Raw genomic sequence first — 16,136 nt, 5'->3', positions numbered from 1 at the left:
GTTGTAATTCGATACCTTTGTTTGAAAATCGTTGTCTCTCTGGCCTACCACAGCTGTGACTTTGGTAAGGGTAAGCTGGTACCAGAAGTCCTCATCCCCACCCAGGGTTTGGGCTTTGTCCAGCAGAGTCAGAGCCTGGGCATAGTTCTGCTCTTTACAAGCCAAACTGGCCAGATAGATCAAACTTCTTGATATAACACTTTGGTCTCCAAGCACCTCAACAGAAACAGTTTGAATCAGAAATTAAATCAATTATAGAAGAGTCAAAGCAACCAAATGCAATTTGGCTCTGAAGTAATTCTAGTCTAGACATCATCATAATTTTTGTAATTCAGTTTGTATAGTGTTAAAGACCACATATCATTTCCAAACTGTAATCAGAATACATCTTTCTGCAGCAAATTTCAGTAATCTTATTACGTGTTACACAATTAAGATGATACTTGAATTGCAACATAGCACAGGCTCCAGTGGCGCAATCGGTTAGCGCGCGGTACTTATATGACAGTACGCTGTAGAGCAATGCCGAGGTTGTGAGTTCGAGCCTCACCTGGAGCACCCTTTTAAATTCCTGTTGTCAACCATACAAAGCAACAGAGGGTGAAGTAGAGAGATGATAGCACCGGAAAAAAGAAGAAGTGAAAGATCCTAAGCCTTTAGTTAACATGCAGCGACCAGGCAAGGCGGAATTAGAAGATGATGGAGCCACCAGGGAAGAGGAAGGACGACATGCTGAGGGTTAGTGTGACAGACAAAGATGCCAGGGATAGGGTGAGATTGAGTCCACTGTAGTGACTCCTAAATTGAGCAACTCAAAGAAGTAGAACATTCACGTTGCCATCAGCTGCCTTCAGTTTCTGAGGCAAGAGGGGAAAAACAGTGAAGCAGTCTATAACTATAACTATGAGGGGACAAATATCTAATGATAAAGTTAGAAGCCCACTGCTTCTAACAAGGGATCGACTCTTTCAAAGACAGGATTAAAAGATAGAGACAGCAGTGAAGAATCCCGGTCGATGTGATATTAGAGATAAATGTCAGGCAGCCAAAGGTAATGTACAACAGGCCATAACCAGGTGTTACAGTGGGATTTAGAAGGTTGGGGAAACCTAATGTCCAAACCTAAAATCACTTTGAAATAAAACTTGTGAAAATATGTATCGTGAGCTCCAGTAAATTTGTCTTCTTTGAGTTATCAGTTGATCTTTACTGCTGCTGCTCTAAACATTAGAGATGCAGCAGTTTTTTAACTGAATTTAACAAAATAAAAGGAGACAGAGCTGTTTAAACTGATGACTGCTACTCTTGATGTAACCCAACACTGACCATGAACACCACAGTCTGCCCTGCACTAGTCCAGCATAGTGCATTACTGTGAACTTCATCAGAAGATTGAAAACTATCCAGTTTAGCCTGCACTCATCTGCCAAGCATTCTTATGCAACCTCTAACTAATACAAACTATTATACTTTAATTGGGTTTTCAAGTCTTTCACAATGAGAAAAAACATAACCTCTGAAGATGAAAATCTGTGATCAGCGAATTTTTTAAACTTATATATAACTTATTATTAAAAGCTATTATTAAATGCTTCAGCATTGTTCCAGATTGCTGTGGCCCATGCTAACCCCTGGCAGTACAGCAGAATTGCTGCGTCAATATCATTTTTCTGTGAAGTGTTATTTAGCCTGGTTTCCAAAAACACTGCTATCAACTTCAATACTAAAAGAAAATCCTCTCTATGTCCTCCTTAGTAGTTTATGGATTTGTGCCAGCATGTTAGCATGTAGCCTGTAGTTTTATTGTTGTGCCAGTGCATATTAGGCTATGCTGCAGGGTAATGGGTAGTGAAATACTTTACTTAGAATATCCTGGATGTAAAGTAACTTCATAGCTTGAATACTGTGTCTCGTGTTAGTTGAGGGTATTTTCTTGTCATAGTTGAGTCTATTAGAATAAATGTTCTTTCTGATAGTGGCGACAAAGAGTAGATCAGCAATATGTTTGTTAGAATGATAAATAAAGCTTAGGGTAATATTTTCAAATATTTCCTTCCTAACCTTACCATAGACACCATGTGGGCCTCAGCCAGGAGTTGTCTGGCTGACTCATAGAGTCCCACACTGAGACAAACCTCAGCTTTGTCCAGCCAAATGTCCGGCGCACTCTCACCCATCTCTCCTTTCTGCCAAAGTATTCACCAAAGTATAAGACGATAACGTTTTTTTTAATAAACTGAATCAAACTCTTTCTCAAGCTTTCAGTTGACAACATGTTGCATACACATGAGATATCAAGAAGAAAATTACACATTACACATAGCACATCAAGTGTATGTGTAATATTTAATGTGGATGTAACATTACGTAACTAAATGTATGTAACATGTAAAAATCATTACATGTCCTGCTGGGATCAGAGTCTTATAGTGTTTATCAGCTGTGATTACATAATCAACATTATTAACAAGCTGAGATTATAGAGAATAACAGAGTTGGAAGAATGGGAAAAAAGTGATAACTATTTATAATTCTAGCCACAAAAATCATCATCTTAAACATCCAATATTAATCTGCCATAACTCTGTGCTATATTATAAAAGTACTAATTTAAATACCACAACTACTGGGGCTGTTGTCAATCATCCTCTGAAAAGCAATACAATGAATGCTAATTAAAGTATAATTTCTTTAACATGTAAACCATAAGCACAGATGCATCTGTTTTGTGAGAAGAAGCTGACCTGGTTGCGAGCTTTGCGGAGGCTGCTCCTCTCCTGCGAAAGCACTACGGCTCTGCGGCACCTGCAGTCATGAATATGATATCATAGGTTATTAAAGATGCACAAACATTAAATCTTTATAGCCCAGTTCACGTACCCCATTTGTTCTCGTTCTGGGACTGCACTCAGAGGCAGAAGCTTCTTCTGATATGGTGAGTGTGCCTCCAAACCCAGCTCAACACAGGTTCTGGCAATTCTAATAAGGTGAAAACAGGAAGAGGAACATGACATTCAATGATGGAGTAACTTATGGGACCGCAGGCTGACGCTCCTCAGTCAGTCAGTTAAGTCAAGTAATTATTTTACTCTGGGACACAATTTAAATGAGATGAAACGTGTGCTGGAAACAGCCACACTTACTGTATACAAAACTGACATAATATTTATTAATATTTGGAAACAGTAAGTATTCACTGATTGAGCCACACACAATTTTATCACTGCGTATCTTCAAGCTATGATCCAAAAGTTTTGGGAACAAGCCTAATAGGTAAAATGAAAACGCTCACCGGATTTAAATTTATCCAGTTTTTCATTCAAGATCTCTCAGTAGAAGTCTGTCGTGAGTGAAGAAAAGTGGGGAAAGTGGAAAACTTGGCAAGCAGGAAATGAACAAAAAACTGTGTGTATTTGCTTTTTAAGAAGATGATAAAATTTATAAGAGAAACTGATATTTATTATATTGAATTTCTTTCTCACTGGAGAAACTGCTCCACAGTGATAGTGGTCAGAATGGGCCTTTTGAGAAGTCATCTGAAAACAAAAACTGCACTGGAAGCCTTTTCAACAAATCTCATCAGATTTTAGCAGGAGATTTATTGACCAGTTCCCTGAACTTTTCAATCACACCTTGTACCTTAACAGTGATACAAGTGGTTAGAGAAGGTGGCGTGCAGCGCTTTTAAACATAGATCAGGATAAAGTAAGCTCCCCTGTAGCTGAGTCCATCCTACATGTTCTGACCCAATCAATTCTGTTTCATGAGCCCTGAGACATCACACAGCGCCTCCTTTAGCCATAAAGCTTTATACAACTTTTTTAAAATATATAGCATTACCTGAATACCTGTAAACTGACAGAATGTTGAAAAATTGATAGGCACACTAAACATGATGTAAATCGTAGCTTTATAGATAAAGTCAAAGGTTTATTTATTCAAATATTTAATTATTAGGAAAAAATGCTTGGTGTAAACTTGCTCTATACCAATAAAGTAAATCTGATGTAACCCGATTCCAGTAAACTATCAATTTAATTTGAACAAATGAAATTTGATGTTTTACATTGCACTCATGTAGCAAAAATTCCACGGAAAATTTACATGTTATCCAGTGATTTAAAGTCAGCAATTTGGGCGTAAATATTTTTTGAGTGCAGCTTTTTTTTTTTTTTACCAAGAGAATATTATCTTGTATTTAGTGAATAAAGTTCATCACTGAGCAAGTTATCTGATTTTTGTACCACCCTCTGAACCTCAAACGCTTTAAACAACATTCTTCTCATATACAGTAGGACTACCTAAGACCTGAGTGTGAGGTGTAGGTCACCCTGGTTTTTACCTAAGCCTGTAGAGGTCAGAGAGGCTTGTCATATCCAAAAGCTCATGAGCAATGGTCTCAGCTAGATGCACTGCAGGAAGGGTCAGGTGGCCGAGTGACAGTGAGTTCAGTTCTCTTTCCAGCAGGTTGAGATAAAACAGGCTTTGTTTCTACAGCCAAACACAAAGAGAAACATAAAGGTTTAAAGACTTTCACTAACAAGTATACATCAAGACTTTTCAGTGTTTTATCAGAATAGAAAATGGCTCTTTGCTCCTTTTTCTAACCAATTAGATGAAGTCTTGTTACATATTGCCATCCCACTGAGGCTGTAGATCCATGAATGGATCACAGTACATGTTTCATTTAGAATACCAGGGCTTTATCGTCTTCTGACAGCTTAACTTGATCCCCAAAGATCAGTAAGTGTGCTTTCTTGTCAACAAAACTTTGCAGCAACACTGACTTTAAGTTACCGCTTCGCTTTTATATAGCCAAGTCTTTGATTCTATATAGCTGGGAGATACAACCTCTGCTAAATAAAAAGTGAAGTCTGAGACAATACCACAGATGGTACACCTTATAATGCAGAGAGAAATGTATGAGAGAAGTTTGTAGTCTTGCCTGCTTTGTAATGCTGTGAGTGTTGATACAGTGGGGGTTGCTGCTGGTTCTGAATATCTGCCTGGCCTGGTCGGGACAGACAAAGGAGGCCCAGTCCCTCGTGGTGGAAGGAGGTGTCTGATCCAAGACAACAGCTTTAGGTCTTTCATCAGCAGATGTAGGCTGGTCAAACAGATGAGACACAGTACTGACTTTTGTTAGGTTTTGTATTGTTGATTGTCATTTATGCTTAGAAATATTTAACCATATATGCTTAGAGGTGTATAATCAATTGTGTAGTGATAGGATGTGTGATCTTTAGCAGGCTGCAAAGGCTTGGTGTGTATTCCACACTGGAATGCACACCTACATCCTGGGAGCATGGGAAGTGGTCGTACCTTGTCTTATTGTCTTATGGTAGGATAAACGTATCTATATCTGTTTTAGGCTAAGTGCCTTTTGTTTAGATGAACTGTTGGACTTCCAGACCAGCAGGTTTAGGGAAGTCATTTATGGGGTCACACTCTGACCCCACACACACACACACACACACACACACACACACACACACACACACACACACACACACACACACACACACACACACACACACACACACACACTCAGTATTCTTTGTTCACATGTATACCTATGTAAGATGTTATGTGTTAATGACCCTATGCATATTCATGTAACCACAATAAAAGGAGTGCTATGGGGAACCTGGCTGAGAGTCTGACGGAGGTCAAGTGGTGGAACGACACTTGACTCCAGGCAGGCCTCCCTTATGCATGAGTAACACGAAGAACTTTGCCTACTTGGTGTTCAATGCTTTTGCTGTGTAATTATATTGTCTTCAACGTTCCAGCGAATAGGTTCAAGCTACAAACCTATCAACTTTTTGTTTTTAACACCGGTGTGCAGTCAACACGTAACTTGTGAAACGTGAAATCAAACAGGCAGAGTGGATGAACATAACTGGCATAACTTTACATTAAGTCAAGTAACTGAGTTAAATTTCAAAGCAAGCAAAGGCACAAATATGAGAAACTTACCTGTTTGGCTTTTTTGTCTTTGCCCTTGTCTTTGCCTTTTTTGGATTCAGCAGAGGCAGGAGGTTGGAGTGCCTCACTCTTTGCCGTCTCCCTGGAAATCTCACACGCTGCTGCCATAGAAACCTGTAGTGAAATACGGTGCACACGTCATGGCACATACTGCACTCAGCTTGAGCCCAATTTGCATCTGAAGCCGCTGTCAAAGTTGTCAAGAGCAGTGGAGTTGAAGATGCACTACCTGCCATATCTGGAGCACAAAAGTGTAGGCTCTGAGCAGGTTAAGTTGGTGCTCAGGCGAAGTCTTGTCCTCCATGATGGCAAGCAGAGTGTGTGCTTGTATCAAGTAGTCCAGACGACGCACTTCCTTTAGACCGGACACATTTTGTGTAAATGACAACCCCTGGACTCCGAGCACGTACTCACTTTTCACAGGGCCCAAATCCCTCTCTACAGATTCATCCTCTGGAGAAAAAAGAGACATAAAAGATGTTAAACGAGAAACATATCTAGGATAATCTATCAGAATGACTGAAACACAGTTACAACTTAAGAGAATAATAAAGAGGTTTTATTGAAGAGGGCAGTTTATCTCTGAGGGAATATTAATGGTACTCGCAGCAGGAGGCTATAAAGACTTCTTACAACTCTCTTTAAAGCGGTGCTATCTTATTCTCAGTGGGTACCCACGTGGGATCTTGACAAATCTGTTTCCTCGAGTGGTCAGTTTGTTTTCCTCTGATCCAGTCTGGGTTTTTTTTGTTTTGTTTGCACAGGGGAACACATGACTTTAATGTTGAAGCAATTACACATAAGCAGTGGCAATGCTCATTTTAGGATCAGACTGATCAGATGTTAACCTAACACAGTGTAAAACATCAGGGATGGTTAAAAAAAAAAGCATGTAGACACATGTGCTAATGTGTAATCGCACACATGCAGACTTAATCCAAGTGGAAAAGCACTCCTGAGATGTGAACCTCAGGGGAATTCTCAGAATGTGTTACCTTCCCCCCCAGAGATTTTCAGAGTGCACAGTAGCAGAACTGGCAAAACTAGTCAGTGACACTTGTTTGACATAATACAATGAGCGAGACGAGACAGGGAGTCCTACCTACTCCATCTGCCTTCCCAGGTTCCATGTGTAGAAGGATATCTATTACCCATTGAACCTGAAGTTTGGCATCCTCTTTGGGGAAGTTGTGATTGTACAGCCACTGTCCAAAACTTAACAGAATGCTGACTTTCTGCCATTTAGTCTCTGCGCTCTGTTCAGAGATGACATTAAAAACACAAAAGTTAAAAAAAAAAATCATAAACATGAAAAATTCAAGCCCGATCATATGGAACTCTTCACACCATATAAAAGGTATTTGAAGTGGGTTGTAATGGCACGTCAGCACCACATGATGGTACTAAAACCATTGCTACAAATATTGCACTACCTCCATGCACAGTCAAAACACAGGGATTAATATTATGCACTTTATGACAGTTTTTTTTAATATGAAAAGTTTATAAATCATCCGCATGCATTATGTTTTCCATTTCGAGGTATATTACTGTGAGAGAGACGATGGCTTTCTGGTGGCAAGTCAGTTGTTTGGCTACCGTGTCAGCACACAGTGCCACCTGATGCCACATGAACGAATGGCACTGCTCCCCTTCATCTTCTAATTTCTGCATGTCTGGCACTATGTTCTCTCCCAGCCGTGCTTTCACCAGCACACCATATTTGAGCAGAGACCTGGGTTAACACAACAAAGAGTCAAATGTCTATGTTTTTAAGCTCCTCTCATCTCTTCATGTTCATGATTTCACTCACAACCGGTGTCTACTGCGAGGCATGTCTCTCATAGCTTTGGCCAGCAGCTGCAGGGCGCTTTCAAAGTCTTCCTCATCGATGTAGATTTGGAGCAACAAACGGTAAATAGCTGCTCTCAGGGTTAGGACCTCTTCTTCTTTCAAAGACGCAAATATACAGACACAGAAACATATAGAGTTTAAATGTTCGCCTCTAATGGAAAAGCAAACAAGTGTGTGTTCACCATTTTGTTATCAATTTGTTATCGGTAGCCAGCAAAAGCCACTAATGCTAACATAGCATGCATGTATTTAGACTGTGGGAGGAAAGCAAAGCATCCAGAAAAAAACACAGCCAAGCACAGGAAAACAGAGGTTTGAACCCAGAGCCAAACCATACCACCAATATACAAAACAGATACAGAATAAAACTCATTGCAGTTTTGGGAGAAAGTTCTATATGTGTTTCATTTAAATACATGGAGTGGACTGGTATTTATCTATTTATTAACACTGGATCTCAAAGCACTGTAAACTCAGCTGGACAGTAGGAAGAAGCCAAAGTACGGATGTACAGGGAGAAGATGCAAACTTCACACAGAAAGGCTCCAGCCAGGGTATGAACCTGAATCTGTGAGGCGAGACAGTAAACCACTGCACTACTGTGCATCACCGTCATGAGGACAACCAAGAGTAATTATGATTTATGATTTTATGACTTTCACTGCTTGGGAATTCACAGGTATGTTATTGTCCATCAAAAAGGAGCACATAGCTATACTGAGGTCAAATAATTAGCTGTAGGGTACATTTGTGTAGATTGTATCAAAGTATGTATTATATTTTGAGGCTCTTTTTGGTGCTTACTTGTTGCTCTGTGTTTTGATCTCCTTAGAGGCTGTGCTGCCAAGGTCAGCGGCCTTTTCACTTTGCTCTGCTGCTGAAATACAACAGGAAAAGGATTAATGCTTTATTTTAACTCTCTTGGGAAATCGAGCATTTGCCGTAGGTAGTCGGTCATAGTTAGAGCTCACTGATAACACATAGGAGCAAAGGCTGTGTGACCTTTCCTTATATATATCCCTGTCTCAATATCTGTAAATTCTCTTCCAGACTCACTGGTTAGCAATTTGGGAATACTATACAAAAAAAGTCCATCATCTGTATATAAGCTAGATCATGTTTACCCCCACTTACAACATGTTGCTTAAGAACAGTGTTGAGAAGAGAAGAGCACGACAGATAAACATCATTCTGAATTCTCACATAAGTGCTCTTTAATTATAGATTTTGCAGTTGAACTGCTGTTTATCCCCGTGGCTGGATTGCTGTTCACAGGCAGAGATGGGCAGATGTTTTGCACAATTGCCACACCCACAAGCTTTTCCCCTTTAGGACCAAAAGAAAAAAAAACTGCACTGATTTTCAGAGGATGTTAAGACACCTTAGTCACCTTGATAGCAACAAAAATCAAGCGTTCAAAAAGATATAATTAAAAAATGGCATGAAAGAAATAGAGATTTTTTTTATTTTTAATGCTTTGCTCATTAGTGGCTCTTTTTGTTGTTGACTTTTTAGGCTGACGTTTTGTCTTTTCGGCTGTTGATATAGCAGAAAATGTTATAAATGATCCGGGAGAGGCTGTCTGTCTGTGTCTAAACCATTTCCCATAACATGGAGGCTCAGTGTCTGTTTTCGTTACTGCTGAGCTCTGTGTTAGTGCTGTACCACCACATTGTTAAACATCACAGAAATCTAGCATTGTAGTTGTGGAAAAAATGTCTTCCCACATATGTATTTTGGCCAGGTGCAGACAAAGAACAGTAGGGAATACCTGCAGTCTGGAGATTGTCTACATATGGGAAATACTTCTATGTTAAGATATTTAATTTATATGTGCAATGTATCTATTTCTACTAAAGCTGGATAACGAATTATTTTGATTTACGTAGATATGGAGGGTCATCTATGTAAAATTCTTGCTCTGAATCGTTGGATAAATTGATATGGATGAATATGAGAATAGCTCATTAAATAACAAACGATTTATACATTTTCTTGTTTAGTGGTATGAACCAGGGCATTCAGGATCATCTTTAGGTTCTCCCGGAGCTGCTGCCTTTCCTCAGTGCTCCCTGTCAGAGGTAGACAAGTATTCCAGTAATGCCCGGCAGCAGTGACACACAATGTTGGACTGACAGCTTTCTCTGCGAAACTATGGACGAGAGAAAGGAGAACTCTGATTTAAGGGCAGAAATTTAAAATGCCTGAAAGTGCAGACTTAGAGACTAAAAAAAAAAAAAAACATTTTCAGCCTAAAGCATTAATCAATAAATCAGTTTACTCTAAACAGTACCTAACACTTGACAGGAGCACTTCCATTGCCTCCCTATAAGAGTGTAGATCTCCCCTGGACTCATGGACTAAGCTCAAACCTCTCAGGCAGGTTGCGATGCTCAGCATTTCATTCACTGCAGTTGGGCCATACCTACACATGTGAGATCATCTATCAGGCATTATCAATCAACAAACCAAACTGTAAAAGTGAAATATGTTAGCAACCTATGGGCTGAACATGTTTGCTAGGTTAATTGGTAATTCTAAATTGGCTGTCGGTGTTGAGTGTGAATGGTTGTCTGTCTTTAAGTGTTATTCCTGCGAGAGGTTGGAGACCTGTCAAGGGTGTGAAGTAGCTGTTAGGTGGACAGCATTTACCCGCTATTTGTGTGAATGTACCTGATCAGAAAGTGGCTGCACACAGTAAGCAGATTTGGTGTTGTAGCTTTAACGCTAGTGAATGCACTCACATAGACAGCCAAACAAGAACGCCTGGGTGAGTGAAGAGCACTGGAAAACTAAACTGACAAACATATCTCACAGTCTGTTAAACCTAATAACTTAGAGGAGAAATAAGAGAACATTTTGCAGTATCTGTCAGTCCTGAAGGCCTGAATTTCTATTGAAAAAAACAAAAATAAAACAAACAAACCCCAAGACATGTTTTTTTGACTTTTTATAACTTGCTATATTTGTGTATAGTTTTGATTCAAAAACGAACTAAATGCTGTGCAAAAAGACTTTTTTAGACTAATTTGTGTAACTGTAACTTTAAGATCTTCACAGTACAGAACTGCATCTCTACATGTAACAGATATTAGACATTTAAAAACCGTACTGTCTATTTGAATAACGAATCATTAAGGGTGGCAATCATAAGTGGTGCGCCCTCTGTTGGAATCAAACACTCATTTAAGTTAGTCACCTTAAGATTCATTAATACAGTTTTCTTTTTTTTTCAGAGGCAGGATTCACATGGTTCACAGGCTGGTTCTGGCCCTCAGGCCATACTCTGCCCATGTAAGCTCTAGGTGAAATACTGGTAACACAGAACAAAAATATATGAGAATATCTCAATCAAACGAGATCAAACTTGGCACCGGACTTACTCGGGACGAAAGCAATACATCTGCCAAATCTGAAGCGGACTGGCTGCATAGTTGTCAAAGCCAAACAGAGCAGGCAAATAGACAGGTAGCTTAATACGCATCGATTTCTTGAATTATCAGTGGGTTATGGACAAGATGTCAACTGAGCCTCAAAGTCTTAACTACTTTGCCTGAAATGCTTTCTATAAGGAATCCCCATTTTTAAAAATGACCCTGGTACTTATTTTACAGTTGAAATAAACCAACCACACTTACAAAACACACGGCATGGTGTTGAGACTTTTTGTGGCTGCTTCCTCCAGCAGCAGAGCCCTCTTGGTGCAGCTGCACACTAAGCTGTAGTCCTTGACATCGTGGCAGAAGGCAGCCAGCTGGCACCACACCTGCAACTCCACCACGGCGTCGGACCATCTGCATTCCGACGCCATGCTCACCAGCTTTAGGTGAAGAGTGAAGAGAGGGGAGGGAATGAAAATGATGGTGGTGGCAGTGGTGGTCAGGGAAGAGGAAATGATGAGAGGGTTGTGGGAATACAAGGAAGGAGGACTGGAATTTGGAAGGGAACAAAATTAAGGGAAGGTAGGGGCAGACAGGGGAGGGTTGGGGCAGGGCCAGAAAAGTGATTGAATGGAGGCAGAAAAAGAAAGGTGAGAAATAAGGAAAGGAGTGGTGAGTGAAAAGGCAAGAGAAGAAAGTGAATGCATGGGTGTAAAGGATGAAGCAGGAGGAAGAAAAAGAAGGACAAGGACCGAAAAGAATGAATGGACATATGCAGACAAGAAAAAAATGGCAGAAAAAGCAGGAGCGGGATCGTAAAAAGTGAATGGAAAAAGCAGAAACATTGAGGATCTGTCTTTACTGATAAAAGAATAAGAGGAAGAGTGAAAGCAGATAGAGGGGTGGAATAAAGCCAAACTGTCTAAATGAGCAATTTTCAATAGGAAACTAAAATAAAATAAATGCACACGTGCTAATCATATCAGAGGAGTGACAACCATAATCCTAGTAAAGCTGGATGATCAAGGTTGGCACAGTACTTTTTTCATTTACTGACACTACTGACAAATGATGAGATGCAGACAGGCTGCAAGGGCTCAATGGGTCATGTTGACATCTGTTGTTGCAATCTGGGCATCAGCTACTGTAGGAAAACAGAGAAATACATACTGTGGAGAGACTGGGAACAGAGAACTCCATATGCCTCGGGTTCCTATTGCACTGGAGCATCTCCACTCCAACCAGCACACACGCCATCACAGACATGTCCTCATTCTCACTCTGCAAACACAGTGGAAAACAACTCATACTCAGCTGAAATCTACTCAATATATACATACAGTTTAATTAACTGAAACTCATATACATATACATTTGTGTATAAATTACACATAAAGATGTAGTATAATTAAGATATCGCATGTGTTCCAAATGCTGCGGAGATGCTCTTGTTGATAATGTATGACTTCCCATTGTGTGGAAAATGAGTCGATGAATGATTTATTGATTGCAATTAGAGATGAGCCGCTGTTATATTAACAGTGCAATTCCTAATTTGCATGGCAAGAAGCGAACCTCATCTAGCTGTGAGTCAAAAACACATCAGGCCAAAGGAACTAATGTAGGGCAGGAGATTCTCGGCTGAGGAGATTACAGTGACTAATTGAACGGTCTGCTCGAATGACAAATCACACTTGTGTTTTCCCCGTGTTTTTGTCCCCCTCTGAAGCCGCACAATCATACGACACCTGGAGACAAACAAATACACTAGCAGATACAAAGCTTGAATATGAAAAGGGCGGATGCAACACCTACAGCATCACAGAGCATATCAGCAGTCATCACAGTATCATAAGCACATTAATACTTTATAATAATGACATTATTATGTTATGACACTGAGCCACACAGATGACTCAGCAACAATCCATCCTATGTTACATTTGACGTATTTTGTCATGTAACAAGAGGCTTCCAAAATGACTGTTTTAGGCTTATCATAAACTATAGAAGGAGCATTAGTCTTAAAGTGACCCTCAAAGTGAAAATTAAAATAATGCATGCACAGGAGGGTAGAAAAATAGCTTTGTTCTTCTTAATCATTCTTGTCACATGAGGAAAATTGAATTGCTTGAGGGCTTACATCACTGAAGTTTACTTTTTTATTTCTTTATTTTTTTATCCACTTATGTCAACTCCATTGGAAAACTGCAAACGCGGCGAAATATAAAAAACACAACCTCCGAAGCATTAACCTAACCTAATTTGATTCTGTCAGGATTAATTTAGTCAAAACAGACTTGTTATTCCGTCCTGGCTCTGTTCTAGGACCAACCCTTCTGTACATATGTATATGCGCAAAGTCTAAAATGAGGAAAGCCTACATCTCTGTCCCCTTCATGTCTATACTTGAGAAGCCAGTGAGAACAGTGGCGGGAGCTGATTGAATCAGAAATAGCACGACATGGAAGCGCTGCAGGAGAGGTGGGTATGCAAGCAGCTTGCAGATGTAGAGAAAGGTCAAACATAAATGGACACAGAGCTGGTTTAAGTTATGTTGCCACAAACACTATTTATACCCAGTGACTCCTAGTTTAACAGTTGTTTGTCTGAACTTGTATTTGATATAGTGTTGTAATAAATCTTCGAGACTGTAAATTACACAAACTCTAAATTAACTCTAAAATGCTAACTAATTTTCAATGGTGATACTTGGTTTCGTGTGAATGATTAGGCCCTAGACATGAACTAGCACCCTTAAATGAACCTAAAGAGAACTGCTAAGAATAGTACCTCTTCTTTCAGCATATTCATCTTTGAACCCGTTTGCTGTTGCAAGAGCCCATGGATCTGCACCCATGTAGCCAACACCCGTTTTCTTGCTGAGATGGGGACAGTCTCCCCTGGGATGGTAGCATTTGATATGCGAAGGGCGTGCTCGCATAGCTAGGAGGAGAAGCAGAAAACAATAATGAGCTATCTGAGACACTTAACAGGTGTCAGTCAGTTATTATACATCATGATGCATAATTATACTTCCCTAATGCAAGCTACAAAGGAGTCAAAATTCAGTAAGACTTTGTTCAAGTTGGACACTGGATCTGACCCTGCTATACCATTAATAAAACATACACAGCAAAGGATAGTTTTTTCTTCTTTTCTTTAAAATGGAAATAGACACAATGAAATTTAGTGAATAATTCACTGATAACGTGTCTTTTATCTGAAGTTACAGCTGGATTTCATGGCTGACCATCAGAATACATCAGGAGAAAGGAAACAAGGTTTAATTGTCAGGCGAGAGAACAAAGAAATCAGTCTTCAACAAAGACGTAGTCTTGAAAGCAACATGTGATCGTGTCCGCACGTGTGTGCGTGCGAGTGTGTGTATAAATGGGTGGATGTGCAGAATAAGAAAATACATTTCCTGTTTTAAGAGTTGTGTGATGCTTCATCATATGTCATATATATCCAATAGAGAAAGATCTGATATTCCCCTGTTGGTGGTCACACTATCTGTGTTTGTCCAGTTATTGCCCTGAATTTTTTTGCATTCGGTGAGCGGTTGCAATTGTAATAGATGCAGTGACCGGCTGTTTCTTGAGCGGTTGAGCATGTAGTCCCCTTGTCCTGTAGGCGACTTGAAGTGACTGCAATCACTGTTAGACAGGGAAGGTTTACAAATAATTGCCACATAGTTAATAAATGCAGACAGAATGCCTTTATGCTGCAATAAATCTGAGTCAGTCTGCGCTGGTTAGGACAACTCATCTTTTTGCAATCAGGGACTTGACCCAAATGTGTTGCCAGCTCGTTTTTTCTCATTAAATTTGCCTATATAAGCAAGGCTGCCAAACACCTTATATCATTTTGCTGTTATGTTACTGTCCTGCAGCAACTACACTGCTATTTAGGGAGGTTCTGACTTGACTTTGAATGTGGATGGCAACAAATTTACAATTGTCACCAATTTATTTCAGCTAATTGCCAAACTATTACAAGCAGATATAATGGACAACTTGACCCCCGCCAATCACAAACTAATATCAGATTGACTCCATCTATGTCCCCTTTTATTGCTGTCTTGAACAACCAAAGGGCAAGTGACTGAGCAGTCACAGACCACTAAAAAAGCACCCATTTTAAAGCTGAGAAAGCTGAACTACAATTCAGTGCTCAGTGGCCAAATCAAGAGAGCATGAAGGCTGCTCTCTATACAAACAGACCATTGTTTGCATAAAGTAGAATCATATATACAGCTGGGGAGCATTTCAAAGGTTTCTAGTAAGTCCTGATGGTTTAGACTCTGATTTGGAAAGTGACAATTTAGATTTGAAAGTCTAAAACTTTTTTTTCTTTTTAAAGATGTCAGTCTGTAAATGTTAAATTCACACTGTTAGCTGTGTAATATCTGCACAAAGAGATTAACGCTTGACTTTCTGAACACGTCTTGCAAACATTCAGCAAACTGCATTCAGAGATTGTACACACTGTGCGCTAAACTCTTTTCACAGATTCCAATCAGTTCTTAAGCTTTCAGCGCTGGGATTTTAGACATTGTTTTCACAGTGAAAAGATAAAAACTGAACAAAAACAAACTCAAAACACTCCAATCAGTCAGACACAAGGAAGATTCTGTGTTCTTCCACAACATCCATCCAAGAAGTTAGCAGGTTTCTAACTAAATATGCTTTGGTTAGTTAGAATGTACCATACATATACACCCTGTTAGTCATAATTACATGTTACATAACCTTTCTGAACACGTCCCTGTAGAGACAGTGGTCTAATTATATCTTATCGTCTCCACAAGTATCAGCCAAAATCAGCTCCAATCATCAGTGGCCCTGGAGATAGCTTTGCTTTAAAGAAATCCCAAGATAAACATATTTAATCTTGATGAAAATATCTCTA

At 39.7% G+C, this 16,136-nt stretch overlaps 1 protein-coding gene and 1 non-coding gene across 5 annotated transcripts in view; one reads left to right on the top strand and one right to left on the bottom strand.

Annotated features, from left to right (window-relative positions):
• Positions 1 to 16,136, bottom strand: part of cfap46 (cilia and flagella associated protein 46) — a 65,594-nt gene that overhangs the window by 25,739 nt on the left and 23,719 nt on the right. For 3 of the 4 annotated variants that reach the window (XR_013101421.1, XM_023155618.3, XM_004554560.3), the window contains exons 20-36: positions 14,016 to 14,168; positions 12,393 to 12,503; positions 11,481 to 11,662; positions 10,136 to 10,267; positions 9,832 to 9,994; positions 8,647 to 8,719; positions 7,802 to 7,937; positions 7,540 to 7,723; positions 7,091 to 7,244; positions 6,218 to 6,441; positions 5,980 to 6,102; positions 4,946 to 5,107; positions 4,343 to 4,491; positions 2,881 to 2,979; positions 2,745 to 2,805; positions 2,067 to 2,186; positions 16 to 216 (exon numbers count right to left, since the gene is read on the bottom strand). Coding sequence is in view for 3 of the 4 variants with exons in the window: in XM_023155618.3 (XP_023011386.2) it covers positions 16 to 216; positions 2,067 to 2,186; positions 2,745 to 2,805; positions 2,881 to 2,979; positions 4,343 to 4,491; positions 4,946 to 5,107; positions 5,980 to 6,102; positions 6,218 to 6,441; positions 7,091 to 7,244; positions 7,540 to 7,723; positions 7,802 to 7,937; positions 8,647 to 8,719; positions 9,832 to 9,994; positions 10,136 to 10,267; positions 11,481 to 11,662; positions 12,393 to 12,503; positions 14,016 to 14,168 (2,427 nt within the window). In the remaining variant the exon portion in view is untranslated. The remainder of the gene's footprint in view (positions 1 to 15; positions 217 to 2,066; positions 2,187 to 2,744; positions 2,806 to 2,880; positions 2,980 to 4,342; positions 4,492 to 4,945; positions 5,108 to 5,979; positions 6,103 to 6,217; positions 6,442 to 7,090; positions 7,245 to 7,539; positions 7,724 to 7,801; positions 7,938 to 8,646; positions 8,720 to 9,831; positions 9,995 to 10,135; positions 10,268 to 11,480; positions 11,663 to 12,392; positions 12,504 to 14,015; positions 14,169 to 16,136) is intronic. The other variant, XM_014414364.3, reaches the window with a different exon arrangement.
• trnai-uau (transfer RNA isoleucine (anticodon UAU)) lies at positions 465 to 558 on the top strand. Its single transcript has 2 exons — positions 465 to 502; positions 523 to 558. It is a non-coding gene; the product is annotated as a tRNA-Ile (tRNA).

This window comes from Maylandia zebra, linkage group LG13 (genome assembly GCF_041146795.1).
Source record: "Maylandia zebra isolate NMK-2024a linkage group LG13, Mzebra_GT3a, whole genome shotgun sequence".
NCBI classification, from domain to species: domain Eukaryota; kingdom Metazoa; phylum Chordata; class Actinopteri; order Cichliformes; family Cichlidae; genus Maylandia; species Maylandia zebra.
This window is presented reverse-complemented; position numbering and strand designations above follow the sequence as displayed.